Raw genomic sequence first — 14,792 nt, forward strand, 5'->3', positions numbered from 1 at the left:
GAGCTTTAGGTATATTGGCTTGTGCTATAATTGTTGATCAATTCTTTAACATTAAAAAGAAGAAGAAGAAGAAGAAGAAGACAAGGAAGAAGAAGGCATTGTTAACATGTCTTCTATCAGGAAAAAAAAATTTAATCATGTAAGGATTAATAAAACATGAACTGATTGACTTTGTGAGTCCAAAAATAATTTGGACGACAAAAAAAAATAACAATAAAAATAAATGTTTGCAAAATTAAGCATCAATAAAAAATAGTAGGATGTTTTATTTAAAATTTGATAACTACATGAATAGGAAAAAAATTATAAAAGAGTCCAGTTGAAAATAAACTAAAATATTTAATGATAAAATTGAAATAAAAAAATATCAAATAATAAAATCAAAGAGAAAAACAAAAATACTATATATATATATATATATATATATATATATATATATATATATAAAAGCACATGCACGCAAACTTAGGTGGCCTCCAGTGATTAGGCCTTAGTAGAGAAAAAGTTGAGAGGTGCGTAAGTCTATTAACCCATTTCACATGCTTAGACCTTCATAGTTTTACTTTTTTAAGAGGCGGGTAACATATTGTTTTTACTAAGCTTGTTTTGAAAAAAAAAAAATATATATATAGCAGGTGACCCAGATTTTCTTTACAAGGAGGTCACCAAAAAGTTAGGGTAGGGTACACCCATTTATCAATTTTCAACATTTTTTAACCCAAAAATACCTCAAAAAAACACCATAGAACCTAAACAAACTTATTTATATCTTCAAACAATCCAAAAACAAGAAATTTAAAAAACTTTTCATTCTCCCGAGAAATTTAAAGGTGAAAAAAGACCATCAATGAAAATCCTTTTCATTGAATGAAACTTATTGATATTAAAATCAATTATTTTGATGGGTGAAATCAGTATTGACAAATATTTTTCTCTCTCTACCCTATGAAATTCAATGATTTTCTTACTCCTAACTCAAATTAGAATATGACAAATAAGAAAAATGAAGTTCTGGACAAAAAGAGAGTTTTTTTAAAAACTAAATGGGTTAAAAATGGATAAAAAGTTGTTGAGAAGACCAAAGTCGACCTTTTGGGTCAATTTTGAAATAACAACCTGATTTCTCTGTATTTTTTAATTTGATCTTACGCCTTTTAATTTTGTCCTTGTTTAACAAATTAGAAGCAATTAACTTTCAATTTAACCATAAAAATGATCCAATTGAGGAGGAAAAAAAAATTAATGATCAAAACAAAGAAAAAGAAAAAATAGCATTGTGGATTTTTGCAAAAAAATGTCCACGAGTTTTAGTTTATTTTTTGATTTGTAATGTAATATGCATAATTTTTCAAAAAATTTTTTAATATTTTAAAAAATAGATATTTGTTTCGTCTGTAGCAAAATGTTGCGACATTAACTGGTATGATTTATTTTTTTCTCTCTAAAATAAGGATGAAGAATTTTTTTTTTTCAAGCCCAAGTATTGTTTTCTTGTGTTATAACCAGGCGATGTTCTTATATTAATCCATGCACATTAAAATAAAATACTAGAAGTATTCTTATTTTTTTATATCTTTGTACATCATTCACAATATATTTCGAATGATCTTCATTTCAAGACTACATTGGCTTTTTTTTTTAATAGATATCTTTCGGGATGTAAATCTCTTTTTAAACAAAAATATGCACAAAGTTTTTTAGGAGGTGTTGATGTGTAAAAAGACTTTAAAAAAAATCAAATTGATGCAATTTGGTTAAAAAAACATTTGAAACTTGATCACATGCTAAATGCAAAGACCTCCGTCAACATGACTAGGTACACAAGATGTTTCATTGGATCAATAATATATGTGCGTGTTATTTTTTTTAATTAAATATAGAATAGAAAAAATATCTTTGATGTCAAATCAATATTAATTTCAAGGCTCTTTGAGCTGTTTCAAACTTTATTTCATAGAAGTAGAATTATGTTTCAATTTTTTTTTTTTAAAAAATTCAAGTATCTTAAAAAACGTTTAAATGTATATATCTTATACATATATTTCAAATATTTTATTCTTATTTATAAGTGATATTATTTTTTTTATTTAAATTCAGCTAATGAAAAATTATACAAATAATTGATCAGATTAATTAAATAAAAACGTATCTTTAGATTGAATAAGTGCAATGTAAGATGATTTTATCTATATCATCATGATCTTGTTTTGTGATATAATAACATGTACTTGAATAAAAATATTAACATATTTCTTACCCATAAAATATTTAACATAGATTTTATATAATTTTTGCAGTTTTGGTTTTTTCCAACTTGGTATCAACTAAGTATTTTATTATTAATTAAAAATGAATTTAGAAAATTTATATCCCAAAACTAAAATCAAAAGGTAATAATCTTTTTAGAAGAAAGTATGATATATTTTATTTCTTTGATGCCTATCAAATTTAAAATTTTAATTATTCTTGAATTTTTTTAAAGCACTTCTATATCATTTGATTTTTTAATTTCATTAAGAAACATGCCTTAATTAACAAAAAATAAAGAATAAAATAACTCATAGGTGAACTTTTATATTATAATAACTTTTGAATAACTTGAAGGATCTTAATATGGGTTGATTTGTTTTTTCCTGTTTTTACATCTTACCAAAAATATATTCAATATGCATCTTGGATTAAAGCTCATGACATGAGCTTTTTATTGGTTTATAAAATATTATGGGTGATAAAAAAACAGAAAAATTAATTAAACCGATAAAAATGGAAAAAAAATAACCGAAAAAAACCGAATTGTGAAAAAAAAAACCGATTAAAATTTTAAAAAACTGACTAAGTTCAGTTTTGTTTTTTAAGCTTGAAATCAAAAAAACCAAACCGAACCAAAAAAACCCAAACCGGTTTGAACTATTTTTTATTCTAAAAAAACTGAACCGAATAGAAACTAGTAGGTTTGAACTGGTTTCGGTTTTTTTTAAAAAAAAAATTTGGTTTGATTTTTTTTATATAAAAACCGAACCAAATAAAAAATAATCATCTCTTATAAAATATTAATAAATTGTGATTTGAATTTTTTATTTGATAGATTTTCATCATATATTATATTTTTTTTTTATTTTTTGTGTTATTTTTGATATATAAATTACATATCAATGAGTGATACCAAGAACTTAATAAATGTAATTTATTCTATGTAAAAAATTCAATAAGTACGATTTGAAATTTCAAATATTTTTAGCTATTTTGGTCAATGAAATTGAAAAATTATGTGTATTAATGTATGGGATTTTACATAATCATTATCCTCTCACAATAGAGATAAAGAATTTTAGAATTTTAACTATCTTGTGCTCAGTATAATAATTTCAAGGAGAAAAACAACATTATGGAAATCATAATGAAAATATAATACCTCATTGTTATTTCCCTAATAACATAGGATTGGAAAAGAAAAGACTAAATCATAAACAAATCTAAAATATAAGGGTAATATTTATAATTTATGAAACTGAATATACTAAATAATTACTTATATACAACTATAGGGACCAAGTTATAATTTGCTCATACCTATTTCGGTATTTCCCACCCTTCTCTCATTATCTCCCTATATATGTGTCGTCGTTAGCAAATAACCACAGCAAAACACATCTTAGAAATCTTCAAACCCCAAAAGCCAAGGCCTCTGGAGACAGACAAGGGCTTCTCCAAACTGCACCCGCCGTCAAAAATATCAAAAACCCACCACTCTATAGATCCTTTTATTCTGGTACTGTTCAAAGTTTTTATATTTTTTTTTTCAGATCTCTCCTTTTTTATCGGGTTGCAATCTCACCTACCTGTCAATTTAATACTGTTTTTTGAAGAAAGAATTTATAAAGTTTGATTCTTTTTTTTTTGTGCTTTTAGGCAGAATCAATTGAGAATGGAGAGGGAGTTGGTGGAGTTATTTGATAAAGCAAAAAAAGCTGCAGATGCTTCTCTCAATGACGACACGTCGTCTAGTGGACCGGAGGTGTCTCGGTGTGTTGATTCGTTGAAACAGCTCAGGAAGTTTAAAGTTACCAGTGAAATTCTGGTTTCCACTCAGGTAATTAATGAAGGGTCTCTTTTATTTTTTATTTACTTGATTTAACTTTAGTTTTTTTTTTTGTTTATTTTGTGTAAAACGAGTTAAAATCTTGTTTTTGTGTGGATGTAATCGATGTTAGATTGTGACTTTAGTTGTTAATTAAGTGATTAAGCATGAAATTGATTGGACTGGACGGAGTTTGATTTAATTGAAGAATTTGATTAGAGTTGTGAAATTAGGGTTTGGACGTGGTTATGGATGATTTATTGGATTATGGAATCTGGGGGTATTTTTTTTTTATTTTTTTTTTGTGATAGATTAGTGAAAGAGAAAAAAAGTAGTAAACTTTTATTTCGAGCAAGGAATTAGATCTCGATTTTTTTTTTCTTTGTTGCTTTTTGGTGTAATTTGAATTAACCTTGAACGGGTTGAAATATGAAAAGTCTCACAAGGATTATGGATTGAAATCTTGTTAGTTTCATCTGGAACCGATGTTGCCTCTTACTGTACATGCTCAACCCAAGCAATATTATTGTGTCACACACCTTTAGTTGTTGATGCAATATGTAAAAAAAAGCTTAGTGGTGCTGTGCTTGATGTCTCTCTGGAATCATAAGTTTCATGAATCAATGGATTATCTTAATTTGCATGATATTGGCTTTCATTCCCTTGATTTCAGTTTATTGGTTGGTGGCTGGTAGCCAAGAGTTGAGTTGCTTTGCAGGATAGAAATTGTGTGGCTGTTTGATGGACTGAATTTTGTGTAGCATTACCAATTAATGCTAAGGATTTTTTGTAAAGCAAGCGTGGTTCCTTGTGTGAATATTGAATCATGCTGCAATGTTATCTTTTGCTTGCCTAATTGTGTTGTTCCAGTGATTTTACTTTGGAATGGTAGGTGTCTGCTTTGGTGTCAAATGGTAGTGGATCTAGTTGTAGATAATCCATGAAAATCCACCTTAGAAACAATGCTAGTGGAAATTATATGCCATTATATTTGAATTCAGTTTTTGGTACTTTCCCAGCTCAATATGATTTGCTATCTTCATTCACTGTAATTGCTCTATCAAGTTTTGTTAGACTCTACTCAGGTAATTTTTGTGTCTATCTCCTGTTTTTGTTTATTTGTGGGTTTAAATTTTAGGTTTTTTTTTAATATATTGTAGAAAGGAGTTCATTTTCTGTACTTTTTTGGGTCCAATTGATATTAGTATGTCATGCTAATTGCCAGGTGTTGTTGATCAAGTAATTAAGTATGGAATGGAGTGAGATAGATTCTGTGGAGACTCAGTGAGATGTTTGCCCTTTAACCATACATACTCAACTCAAGCAATATTGTGTAACATGTATTTGTTGTGGCAATGCATGAAAAGAGTGCAGTTGCATGTTAATGGTCTATCTATAGCAATCAATTCCATGAGTTTCTGAAGTATCTTCCAACCTGATTTCTGCATTCTCTCGCAACTTTTTGTCCTCTTTTCCATGTTGCACAACAGGCAGCCAAAAATTGAATTGAAGTAGTTAATCTAGTTATTACATGGTTGTTTTGTTGGATGGAGAGATATTTGTAGTACTCAAGTGTAATATTGGCTGTTCTGGGATTGGATATTGAAATTGTTACACAGTTCCTTTGATGCATTATGATACTGAAATTTGTTACACAGTTCCTTTGATGCATTACCTGCACATCAAATCATGTTGAATTGTCGTATCTTTTGGACCTACTTTGGTTGTTCACTATCTTTACTTTGGCGAAGTGGGCATCGGGTTTGATATCTGCTAGAAATGGATCTTGCATGTATACAGTCCATGTAGATCTAGACTAGAAAACAATGTCAATGAGTGCTAGATGCCATTCTATTCGACCTCTTAATATAGGTTTTTTTTTGTTTGCTTTACAATTATGTTTCTGAAGCTCATTATGTTTTTGGTTCATTTCCAACTGACTTGTACTCTGCTTTCTTGTACTGCAATTGCTTTACTTTTCAAGTTTTGTTTTTGTTAACCTTAAACTTGTGATTGAAGTGGCTATGTTGGTATGCTTGATGGACTGCCTATGACATTGTGCTTCTCTATGTATCTCAGGTTGGGAAAAAACTTCGACCCCTTGCAAAGCATCCTAAGGATAAAATCAAAGCTGTGGCCTCTGACTTGCTTGAGACGTGGAAAAAGATAGTCATTGATGAGACTATGAGAAAGCAAAATGGTAGCATTGACAATAATAGTTCAGTAACAGCTGAGGTATCAAAATCAGCTTCTGTCAAAGTTGAGAAGCTTCAAAAGACTAGTATGGTAAAGGTTTCAACCTCAGAAACTGTCAAAGTTGAGAAGATGGATCAGGATAAGACCGTCAAGGTTGTGAAGACATGCCAGGAGGAAATCCTGACTTCAAGTGTGAAGAAACCATCACAAGCACCTACTGGTCCACCAAAGCTGAAGACACTGGTTAGATGCAATGATGCTTTACGCGACAAAATTCGTGAACTTCTTGCAGAGGCTTTGTCCAAAGTTGCCAGTGAAGCTGATGAGGACATCAGGGATGAAGTAGAGGCATGCGACCCAATCCGAGTTGCTGTCTCAGTAGAATCTGCATTGTTTGAAAATCTGGGTCGTTCAAATGGAGCTCAAAAATTGAAGTACAGGTCCATAATGTTCAACATCAAGGACCAAAAGAACCCGGATTTGAGGAGAAAAGTTCTTCTTGGACAGGTTCAACCACAGAGGCTTGTTACAATGCCCCCTGAAGAAATGGCAAGTGAACAACGGAAACGTGAGAATAACCAAATTAAAGAGAAAGCATTGTTTGATTGTGAACGTGGTGGTCAAGCGGAAGCCACAACTGATCAGTTTAAGTGTGGTCGTTGTGGACAGCGCAAGTGCACTTACTATCAGATGCAGACCAGGAGTGCGGATGAACCTATGACAACTTATGTAACATGTGTAAACTGTAACAACCACTGGAAGTTCTGCTAATCTGATCTTATTAGGTAGGACTGCTTTTCTGTAGAACAGGCATGGAGCTGGTTATCTGGGAAGCTCCTGTTTATAACGAAGTCATCATTTCAGTTTGTTGTCTTAGGTATTTGGTAGTGTATTTCATTCATTTCCATTTCTGTAGCCTGCAGGAACATTTTGTTTTGAGGTCTGTCCGGGCTTCTGGTCTTGTCATTTGATGACTTTAGCCAGACCTGAGATTGGAACATTCTGGTTAACTCAACTTATTATTTTAGTGTAATTTTATTTGTTGTTTTACAATTGAAGCTTTTCTTCCTTTTATTTACTTTTCTTTGGATAAAAAGAAAGGCCTAGACCTAGATGACATTATACAAGGATATGATAAAAGGCTGCCACTATATCCGTTCTTTGTTAACGCGCTAGTCCCCTCTTGTGCATCTGTTTTCCCTCACCGTTGCCTCCTTTTTCTGCTCGGTTGCAGAAGCTTTGCTGAATGTGCTCATGGAGTTTTTTACGACAAGCCTGCAGGCAGTGCCATGCAGAGTCCCTCCCCAAGCAGTCTCAGATTTTATAACAGAACTGCGATAGTGTGAGATTTTTTAAAACTTCTAGGAGCGTATAAAAAAGAGATTTTCATAGTGCTCAACATGTTAAAATATCATTAATTATAAAGATTTATAGCAGATGACATAAAAACCAGGCAACAGTGTCTCCTCTGCATGTACTTTCCCAGTCACATTCCTAATGTTTTTCCTTCTTTTTTTTCTTAAAGCTAATCCCGTGCCACTAACAGTAGCTGGAAAATTCTCCATCCATTTACCTATCTTTTGAAAATTTTCTAGATTGCTTTTAATGGGATTTAAAAGGAGTTGCGCCATGCATGCAGTAGGCTATCATCACCATATTGGGGGTTTGATATACAATAATTGCAGGATGATAGGTGCAACTGCTGCTGCTAAAGCTTTTACAGGCAGATATTGAAACACAACAAGAGTCACAACCAAAATATTTTGCTGGATAACTTCGAGTGCAATACCTGAAAAACCCTCATGCTTTCCAAACAATTTTGTTAAGCAGAATGCATAACCAGAAGCAGAAGCAGAAGCCGCACAATAAAACTTTCTGTCGTTGTTAGTAAGGTGAGCTGACAAATCATGAACCCTGAACACAACCAAAATCATTTTGCCATGTCATTCTCGATGTTCTTGAGATGAATTTCCTGAACATGCTTGCGTGCCGCAGGTTCCATAGCACTAGGATATCAAGTGTAAGAAAGGAATCGACAAGTGCAAACAACGCCCACAGAGTTCAACTTATTATAGTATCTCGAGAAAAATAGATCACTAGAAATTTGATTTCCTTGTTACAATGCTTAAAGACGAGGTAGAAAATCCCGAACAGTTCTGAACAGGACAGGGGAATCCAAGTCCATGCAGCATTTGTTATAATACATTAATAATGGCGCATAAGGATGAGTGACACAACATTTTTGCTTGCCATAACAATATGAGCAAATATTTCATAGGTGGCATGTAGGCACAGGGCTACTTCTTAACCACGAACTGTTCTGTTTGGTTAGCACAATACATCAAGCTCCATACAACAAAATTATCTAGCATTGCAAGCGTACGGCTAATTTCTTCTTATTCTTGTATCTATCTTAGCAAGCTCCATGAGAAGCAATTTCTTCAATTTAGTAAGATCATGCCGTCGTGGATGCAGTGGCCCAGCTGGAAACATAAATCAAGTTATATGAAACAACTCCCATGTATTGTAGCAATTTCTTTGAAAGAAGGTCTTAATTTGAGAAATATCAAAGTATAAGTTCTATGATGGTATCTTGAACATCATAAAGCAATTCTAAAACAGATACCAAGTGCAAGGAATTAAATTTCGTGTTAGTTAAAGGTTTTTTGATTCTCTGAATGACAGGAGCAGGACTTGAAAAAAACTTCAATCCCCCTATTGTAAGAGAGTACTGATGAGCTAAGCACTCATTGCTCAAACAAGTACTAGCATGCATCCACACAAGCAAAATAGGTGAATTACCTTTTAGTTCCAAAGCTTTCTCTGCAACCTGACTATATTCAACACAGTTTTCACATATAGCCAATCTTGAATATGGGTTGTGAAAAGGAAGAAGGCATGTCTCCATGGTCCGTAGAGCAAAAAACTGTAGAGCAAAAAACTGCCTTGAATCCTGTTGCAAACCCAAGCCCCATACCCAGATAGAATTCCTGGCTTATTTGCCCATCATTAGTGACATTTTTTGTTCCTTCAAAGATCGATGAATGATGAGCTTGTTCTTCAGGAAACTTATTCAGAAGTTGTTGCCCACAAATTTGTGGATTCTCCATGAATGAAGTGTTATCAAAGCTTTGGAGTTGAGTGTTCAAGGGAATTTTTCCTGACAAGTTGTTACGTGAGACAGTTAGACGCCGGAGGAGATTCTAGTCCCAAGGCTGTTGGAAATAACAGAGTTGATTTGTGGACAAATCAAGAGATTCTAGTGATTTCAGCAGGCCAATGTTGGGAGGAATCATCCCTGTCTACTGGTTATGTGATAAATTTAGTCCGATCAAGCCTGGGAGGCTTGTAATTCTATCAGGGATTTCACCACTCAAGTTATTGCATGAAAGATCAGAAAGCTCTTTACTAGCCAAGAGTGTTTCCATATTTAAGCTCCTTTCCATTCAAAACAGCAATAATGCTGTCAACATATTCTAGTTCGAAATAAGCACCAACGTTAAGAAACCTGCTATGAGAAAAGGTGTTGAAGGCGCTCCAATAGTTTGCCACTGCAGAGAAATTACTCAAGCATATGTTGCTATAGGAAAGGTCAGGTCCAATGTTTATAGGTAATCTAGATGGAAAAGGTTCAAATGCATGGTTCCATGAAAGCGATTTGATCTTAGACGAAGAACAATCAACTGTGTAAGATTTTCTCCTATCCATGCTGACATTGTACCAGACAATCTGTTCTCCTCAAGGTCTAGAACTTCCTTTCTTGTACAATTGGTTAAGGAAGGAGGTAATTCTCCAGATAAGTTTTTTCCCTAAACTCAAAGTTTGAAGGTAACCTAGTGACCCAAGTGAGGCAGGGATACTCCCAGAAAAGTTACTGTTTCTCAAATTTAGGATGCCTCATTGCTCCAACTACATCCAGCAATCAGGAAGTCGTCCTGATAGAAAATTATCAGAAAGGTCTCTAAATAATATACCTTTTCAACTCCTCTTGGACATGAGATGGATACTTAAGGTACATGACCTCATTGTTAAGGATTCAATCAGGAAAGGTGAAACCCAACTCGAGCTCAAGGTCAAGTTGAATGAATTGAAAGAAACATCCAACTCCTTTAACCTGACTAGGTTTGAAAAGTGGATCACTGAGATTACACCAGTCATGAAATTGCATGATAGATCCAATACTTCAAGATTGGAAAGTAGGTTGTGTTAAACTCCAGTTTAGTTTATTATATCCAAGTTCTAACTCTCTCATCAAAGAACAATTCAGTAGACTGGACAGACCTCCTGTTAGTCTGTTAGAATACAAAAATAGATGATCCAAACTATAAATATTCCCCAAACCTCTCGGAATGTCACCTTCAAGGTCAACCAGAGAAAGATCAAGATGTTTAAGAGAATCCATTGCTATAAATCCATCCGGAATTGGACCTTGTAAGTAGTTCCATTGCTATAAATCCATCTGGAATTGGACCTTGTAAGTAGTTCTCACAAAGATCAAGATATTCAAAACTATTGTTAAGGTTAAACAAACTTGGAAGATGGAAGACTGTTGATAGAAAGATCAATGTCTGCAAGTGAAGCAGAGGTGTGATTGGCATGGGAAGGGGTTGAAAGAGGAACAACCAGAGAGAGTTGACAATAACTTAAATGCAAGCTGAGCTGAGAAGGAATGCTATTAATTGCTTGGAACCAATCTACTGCCTGACTGAGATTTGAACCGCTCATATCAAGATGCTTCAAAGAAGCATCATAAGAAAGCCTCATAAGACATTCAGCTTCGAGAAAGTCGGTGTAGCTGAGATCTAGAAAAACCAACCTGGAGAGATTTTCCAACTGACGAGGAATAGCTCCTCTAAATGCACAGTGGGACAACCTTAGATACCTCAAATTTTGTAGTGAACCAATGAGCACGAGGTTGAAGGTTCCCAAAATTATACCCAGGTCTAGGAACCTCAAATGTTGCAGCTCTAGTAATGAAGAGTCTATCTGCCCTCAATTGTTGACCTAGACGTTGACAAGAGTCTTGTGATGAACGAAAAAAAGAAAAAGAAGAATTACAGTGAAAATGATTTAAGTTAATGTTGGGCACGAACCAGTTGGACCTATATATCTTGACAAGAAAGAGTGTAGAGAGAAAAAATCCCATCAACAAAACCTTATTGATGGATTTTAGTAGGATATGAGTTCTGTAATTTATCAAATCAAAATTTCGATGGCTGACACTGGTTGCAGATCAATCTGCCTCGGTGTTTCATCTCTTTTCAAGCTTTGCCATTTTTTGTTATCGTAACAATGAGTCGCATTCATGTCACAGATTGACTTGATACCTCCATAGAAGAGTTTGATGGAATTCTGAGAAGTGGCATCAATGCAAAGCATCTTTTGGTTGGTAAAAGTTTCACGTTGCCTGGTTATTACTTCCATTGTGCCCATGTCTTGTGACAAAATCAGGCACAGTTACGAGTGAATGCCAGTATACAAGTCCTGAGTGCCATATGTAGCTGGCTTCAACACTGCCTTCTCCACTTTCTTTCACTAGGCAGCCTATATAATTCTTGTTTTTCAAAAAGAGAAAGAAAGAAGGAAAAGATGGCGTGTCTCAATCCAGCAGTGTCGGGTCCCAATTTTGAACAGAAAAGGAAAAATAATGAAGCTCTAAAAGTCAAATATAGCGGCTAATCATGATTTCAGAATTCAAGATTCAAACTATTAACTACTATTTTTGCTTTTTCAAAACCATCTTCCAATTCTACAGTGAAGCAGTGTAGAAGTGAAAGAACAGAGAACAAGAAAAACTTGATGATAGAATCCACAAAACCAAAAACCACAAATCAAAACACAATTACAGTTGAGAAAAATCCTCACTTCACAGCAACAAGTTGAGACGAAACAGAATTTGCTGAATCCCAACTTGAACTTGGACTCTGCATTGCATTGTCTCCCACTGATTCCTCCAATTCCTCAGTTTCCTTTTCAAGTGGTTGCGCTTCACTCATCTTCTTTTCATGTTCCTTCTCCCTCAGCGTTCGAATTGGTGAAATTCTCTGCTTCAAAATATAAACAAAACAATGAGATATATGTACTAGTTACTCCACGGTATTTTCGTGTTTCACACTCATCAAGCAGAAGAACTTACCATAGAGTAGGAATGGAGTTCCTTCAATCTATAAAGTCTATCAACTTCAATCTCTAGCCTCTTCTGAACTTCCCCTCTCTGCTCCAGCTCCTCCTTTTGCAAATCCAGCACCATTGCCCTCTCTTCAAGCATCTTCTCTGTTCTCTCTTTGTCCAACCTCAACCTCTCTAGCTTCTTCTTGATGGCACTAAGTTCTTCTGCAAGAGAAGAATCCAATGGCTCAACGATGGGTTTTGTTGGGGTAGTGGTGTAGATAGGATGGTTCTCTTTGTTGGAGTCTTTAACAACTGAGAACTCAGTCCACTCTTGCTTTGGTTTCAAGATTTGAATCTGGGTCATTGGAGTTGCCAGTGAGTTCTTTGGTTGGAGTGGTTTCCGGCCAGATTTTGGCCGGAGGTCCTTGTCTCCGGTGAGTGGAGATTGGAGCTTAAGCATGGTTTTGCTGTTTTTGTGTCAGATGAGAAAGATGTGTGTGAGAGAAGAGAGGGTTTTGGTAAGAAGCAGAGAGTAAAGCTTGGTTTGAATTTGAACGAAGACAGGCGCTAACGGCTCTTAATATTTATATATGTGGCTGGGGAGGGTCAGAGAGGCTCCTTGGTGACTAACCTCGATGCCCGTGTTCTTAACGCGGAACCTTTTTTTTTTTTTTTTTGTAAAATATAATATTTAGATACTGTAAATATATTTATTTTTAAAAATGTGTGATTCAGAGTTATAAATCATATTACATCTGATAAATTGATTTTATTTCAATTAGATTTAAAAAAAAAAAAAAGCAACAGTAAATTAATTAAATTTAAAAAGAAAAATAATTAAGATAACTCGAGAAAAATTTTTTTTTTTAAAAGGATAAATAATATAACTCAATTTACAGTCCATTTAAAAATATAGAAGAACACGATGAGATTAAAAAAAACATAAAAAACCAATCTTGATCTATCTAAATTAGCATGATAAACCTATAACTCTGATAATTAGGGCCAAGACAACTCGGGATATTCTACCAAACTCGCAGTTCAGATAATAAAATTGAAACAACTCGAAAAAAAAAAAGGAGCTTTACAAAGCCATTTAAAAAAAAATAACACGTGTTAATTTTTCAAACATGTGACCCGAGTATTAGACTCGAAACCCGAGTATTAGACTCGAAGCACTTATTTAGAAAAACTATGAAATCCAATTTCAAATCAATTAAATATTGAAGGATAAAACTAAAATTAAAATACAAAATAAATTTATATTTGATTAAATGGTGAACTTGAAAAGAAAAATAAATTTAGTAAAAGGAATAAAAAAATCAAAAGAATGAGATCAAAATTGACATAAATAATAAAAACAAGTTTTTGATTGAAAGGTGAAAATAAAAAAAAATAATAACTTTTACAAAAGAGTCAAGAAGAAATCAAAACAACGAAGATCAAATTGAAAAATATAATACGATCAATTTGGATTGAAAGATTATATTGAAAACTAATAAAACTTTTACAAAAGGATAAAGAAAAAAATTAGAAATCAAAAGATTAAGAAAAAAAATACAAAAATATAAAATTTAATAAATGGAGATTGAAGAATAAAATTGAAAACAAATAAAACTTATATAAAAGTGCCAAGAATAAAAATTAAAAATCAAAGAATAAGTAATGAAGTTAAAATATCAACAACAAAGAGGACCAAGCTCTAATTTTTAGGGGATGAGAGAGAGAAAAAAAGTCAATCGGTAACAAATCAAACTACCACTACCGACATAAACCACACCATTAGGAAGAAAACACAACAACTCTAACAACTACATGGAGAAAGAGCATTTTTGGACGCCACGAGGTGTCATATATGTTATCTGAAGTGCACAAGCACCTCCCACACATCTCTAGGTGTTGTACATGAACCTTTATGAAAATATGAGAAAGCCCTTTGAGGCTAGGTTTAAGTTTTTGATTTTTAAGAGTATTTTGGTCATTTCACTATATTTCTAATTATTTTATTAATTTTTATATTTGATCAAATACAAAATTGTCCTTCATCTTACATGACAACAACAAAAACAATCATTTTGAGAATACCAAAATTTTCTTTGATGCTAATATTGAACTTTTTGTTTGTTTTTGAGGGTATTTTTATTTTTTCATTGTGCTTTTTTTTTTTTTAAAAAAAGACCATGCTTGCCTTTGATTCATTTGATAATAACTAATAACCATATGAAAAGATTTTAATGCCCTAAAAACTAGTTTGAAGTTTTTTTTGTGAGAGTGGCAAATGCAACATTAGACTATTCCAGTGAATAGTGTTAAAGAGCTTGCACCTAAAGCATTTTTCAATCCATGTTTAGTTTTTGTTAATTATAATATTTGATGTTGAGATTTAATATATGTTTTGTATTTGTAG

General features: G+C 33.1%; 2 protein-coding genes across 3 annotated transcripts; one reads left to right on the plus strand and one right to left on the minus strand.

Moving 5' to 3' along the window:
- Positions 1–3,624: 3,624 nt before the first annotated feature.
- LOC118047204 (transcription elongation factor TFIIS) lies at positions 3,625–7,327 on the plus strand. The gene is made up of 3 exons (XM_035056430.2): positions 3,625–3,769; positions 3,910–4,090; positions 6,158–7,327. Exons 2-3 carry the CDS (start codon positions 3,926–3,928, stop codon positions 7,043–7,045), a joined length of 1,053 nt encoding a protein of 350 aa, XP_034912321.1. The 5' UTR covers positions 3,625–3,769; positions 3,910–3,925; the 3' UTR covers positions 7,046–7,327.
- Positions 7,328–11,967: 4,640 nt separating this feature from the next.
- LOC118047203 (uncharacterized) lies at positions 11,968–12,953 on the minus strand. Of its 2 annotated transcripts, none has more exons than XM_035056428.2 (2): positions 12,411–12,953; positions 11,968–12,321 (listed from the first exon to the last, which is right to left on the minus strand). In XM_035056428.2, exons 1-2 carry the CDS (start codon positions 12,843–12,845, stop codon positions 12,136–12,138), a joined length of 621 nt encoding a protein of 206 aa, XP_034912319.1. In that variant the 5' UTR covers positions 12,846–12,953; the 3' UTR covers positions 11,968–12,135. The 2 variants fall into 2 exon arrangements, with proteins under 2 accessions (XP_034912319.1, XP_034912320.1); XM_035056429.2 differs by having other exon boundaries at positions 11,968–12,318; positions 12,411–12,951.
- Positions 12,954–14,792: the final 1,839 nt, after the last annotated feature.

Source organism: Populus alba, chromosome 16, assembly GCF_005239225.2.
Source record: "Populus alba chromosome 16, ASM523922v2, whole genome shotgun sequence".
Taxonomy (NCBI): domain Eukaryota; kingdom Viridiplantae; phylum Streptophyta; class Magnoliopsida; order Malpighiales; family Salicaceae; genus Populus; species Populus alba.